This window comes from Balaenoptera musculus, chromosome 4 (genome assembly GCF_009873245.2).
Source record: "Balaenoptera musculus isolate JJ_BM4_2016_0621 chromosome 4, mBalMus1.pri.v3, whole genome shotgun sequence".
NCBI classification, from domain to species: domain Eukaryota; kingdom Metazoa; phylum Chordata; class Mammalia; order Artiodactyla; family Balaenopteridae; genus Balaenoptera; species Balaenoptera musculus.
In genome coordinates this window covers 130,691,682-130,695,455 of record NC_045788.1, presented here as the reverse complement: position 1 = coordinate 130,695,455, position 3,774 = coordinate 130,691,682, and the positions used below count along the sequence as shown (strand labels likewise).

Here is a 3,774-nt window from a genome sequence, read left to right as displayed (position 1 = left end):
TATTTACAATAGCCAGGACATGGAAGCAACCTAAGTGTCCATCATCAGATGAATGGATAAAGAAGATGGGGCACATATATACAATGGAATATTACTCAGCCATAAAAAGAAATGAAATGGAGGTATTTGTAATGAGGTGGATGGAGTTAGAGTCTGTCGTACAGAGTGAAGTAAGTCAGAAAGAGAAAAACAAATACAGTATGCTAACACATATATATGGAATCTAAGGAAAAAAAAAAAAAAAGGTCATGAAGAACCTAGTGGCAAGATGGGAATAAAGACACAGATCTACTAAAGAATGGAGTTGAGGATATGGGGAGAGGATGGGGTGAGATGTGACAGGGTGAGAGAGTGTCATGGACATATATACACTACCAAATGTAAAATAGATAGCTAGTGGGAAGCAGCCGCATAGCACAGGGAGATCAGCTCAGTGCTTTGTGACCACCTAGAGGGGTGGGATAGGGAAGGTGGGAGGGAGGGAGATGCAAGAGGGAAGAGATATGGGAACATATGTATATATATAACTGATTCACTTTTTTATAAAGCAGAAACTAACACACCATTGTAAAGCAATTATACTTCAATAAAGATGTTAAAAAAATATGTACATTGAGGGTTTCTTTTAATTTTGAAATTTCTACTTAGATTATAACTTTGAATAGTACTCTCTTCCATTTTTTCTTTTGTCATAAACTCTCCTTATATGTAAGTTGGGTTGCTGCCTATCTCCCATTTTATCCACTTTCTTTCCAACTCTTTTTATTTCTTTTTTAGCCACATATTCATTGTTTTTATTATTTTCCTGCTTTTCCTCAATGGAATCTTTTGTTTTCATCTAAATCCAAACTTCTTTATGCATCTTGGAACTTGGTCTTCCTTCGATATGATTTTATCTTTTTAAAAATTTCTTTCCTGTTTTTCAACTCATTTTATTTCTTCTTATCTCTTTTACATTTAATTTTTTAATATTTAATTTAATATGAAGTATTTTGTTAAAGTTTTCTTCTGCTTCTGGAGGGGCAAGCTATTAGTTGAATGCTTTGATAATCATTTTTGTTGTTTTTATTATATACTTTGTATACATGAACACTTCTTGCACCTCTGAATTTGTGGATGAGACTGTTAGAGATATTTGCTATTTGTTTTCTATGGATCTGTTCATTTAATAATTTATTCACTCAACTAACAATATATTGCCTACTCCATTCCCTTCACAAAAGTATAAAATATGATTATAATAAGTGTTCTTGCCCTGAAGGAGTAAATAATGTAATGGAAAAGGCAGTAAACAAATTGGTATACTAAAATCTGATGAAATGCAAAGACAGACTTTTATCCAGGGCATTTGGCAGCACTCTGAAGGATTTTCTAAATCAGGCAGAGGTAGAAGTAGCTTGGGATGTCCTTGGAGCAGGTGCCACTTGACCTATCTTTTGAAGGGTGGGTTGGAATAAGATGGGTAAATAAGTATAAAAGAAGATTCCAGAATGAAGGAGCAGCTCCTGTAAAGTCTCAAAAGCATGCAGTTGATTAATAATATCTTTGTTATTTATGTATGGAATAAAGGGAAATATATGGTAGATTGTTAGAGACCAGGATAGAGAAAAATGTTTGGTGATGAAGCACCTTGTTTGTGAATTTAGGAGTATAATCTTTTCCTTAATGACTTAGGTATAATGGCTGAAAAATGAAATGATCAGATTTGTGTTTCAGAATGTTCATTTGGACTCAGTATGGAGAACAGATCAGATGATGACCCTGCCTTGGGGAAGTGTGACTGGTTGGGAGGCTCTTACGTTAATCCAGGAAAAAGTGGTGGAGGACTGAATTAAGTGAAAACAATGAAGAGACATGAATATTAATGAATTATCATGTACATGGTTGAGTTGCTATGGTGCAATATACACTGAGTAGGGAAGATATTCATAAAATATGAAAGAGAATTAATTCCAAGATCATATTCTGCTATGTGATTTGAATGACTAATATACAGACAAGAGGCAGTTTTGTGAGAAAAAAATGAATTTACTACTAAACATGAAATTTGAATGCAGTTCAAATGGGACATATCCAGTAAATAGTCAAATTGATGGAGCTGATATTTAGAGAAGCCTTTTGAGAGTAATCAGTATAAGCACCGTTATTAAACACAATATTTATTGAAATTCCATGGGAAAAGTGTATACATTGAATATGGAGGAAAAGGGGCAGTTTTAGAGTTAATAAAGGAATAAGATATTGGGAAGAAGACTAATAAGAAATTGAGAGAGAAAGCTAATTGAACATTTGCCATAGAAAATAAGGGAAGAAAGCTTTAAAAGAAGAATGAATGGGTGAGGAGGGCAAATGCAAATAACTAACAAACCAAATAACTAACAAAAAACAAAATAAAAAACCAAGAAGGTTGTTTTTGGTTTTGTTTTTGTGTTTTTTAATTTGACTATCTGGAAATCACTAATGACTTTGTGACTATGCCCTGACCACCATGGGTAAAAGGTCTTGGGTTCTGGGAATGATCAGTAGCTAAGACAATGGAATAAGAGAAGCAATCTGTTATGTAATTATAGGACTACTGGAAGCTATCAACCAGATTAGACAATTTTAACTAGAACACCAGCGCAGTATGGCCTCTGAAGGGGCTATAATCATTTTTCATCTTGGAAACATTCTGTTTTTAGGAATGCAAACTCATTAAAAAATAATAATTATTACTAAAATTCCTTTAACAAAAATGTGGACCCTTTGGTAAGTAAGAAAAGAACAATTTCAAGTAATTTTAAGACTTTACATTATTCTCTTATATGGAAATAATATCACCTGTCATTGTTTACCACTTGCACTACTGAGGGTATAAAACCATTTGGGGAAGCTAGAGATGGCCACACTCAGGAAATTCCTCTTCAGCGCCAAATCAGATCTCTAATACTTGACACCATGAGCTACTATGCCAACTATTGCAAAGGCCTGGGCTTCGGCTGTGGAGGCTTTGGTGGCCTGGGCTATGGCCATGGCTGCGGATGCAGCAGCTTCTGCAGACTGGGCCATGGCTGTAGCCATGGAGGCAACAGATATGGCTGCTACTGCCCATCATGCTATGGAGGATATGGCTTTTCTGGCTTATACTAAAAACTTGTAGATCCTCAGACTCTTTCTATTCCCATGCTGTTACTCATATATTTCAGTGATGTGAACATTTTTCTTGATGTTTAGAAAGTATTAATAATTTTTTGGCTTCCTGCTCCAAAGGAACTAGTTTCTTCCTCTGGAAGAATCTGGAATCTTTCCATTGAATCAAGGGTTCATTCATTTTTATTTAGTCACTAACATCTGCTGTGACCAAGTGTAACCTGTATTTTAAATTTTTAAATGAACATATTTAACTGGCATAGGGAGCATGGCTGTATCAATTCATTTTAGAACATTTCTAACGGGTATATGGGATTTCAATCAGGATGTTACCTTCCTTTTCTCTGAATTGGTGTTTTGACTCGACAATGTTTGATTCAATAATGAATTTGATTCAACAAAGGTTCACTTCATGTCTCCATGTCCTGAGCATTGTTTTGAGTCTTGAGGATATGGGAGAATAAGATGGACTAAACTCCTGTATACTTTCATGTGTCCCATCTTTCATTTGTTTCCAGTGTATTTTGTGTGTGATTTCATTTTTATAAAATCATCTGCACACTATTATTTCTATCACTTAAAAAAATGATAACATTGCAAACTTTATTCCAATAGTCATGGTTTTTACTCTCAGGCTTATTATAG

General features: G+C 34.6%; 1 protein-coding gene across 1 annotated transcript; it reads left to right on the top strand.

The window, feature by feature from the left end:
- Nucleotides 1–2,937: 2,937 nt before the first annotated feature.
- Nucleotides 2,938–3,129, top strand: LOC118893873 (keratin-associated protein 19-4-like). Its single transcript, XM_036849495.1, has one exon. It carries the CDS (start codon nucleotides 2,938–2,940, stop codon nucleotides 3,127–3,129), a length of 192 nt encoding a protein of 63 aa, XP_036705390.1.
- The last annotated feature ends 645 nt before the right edge of the window (nucleotides 3,130–3,774 follow it).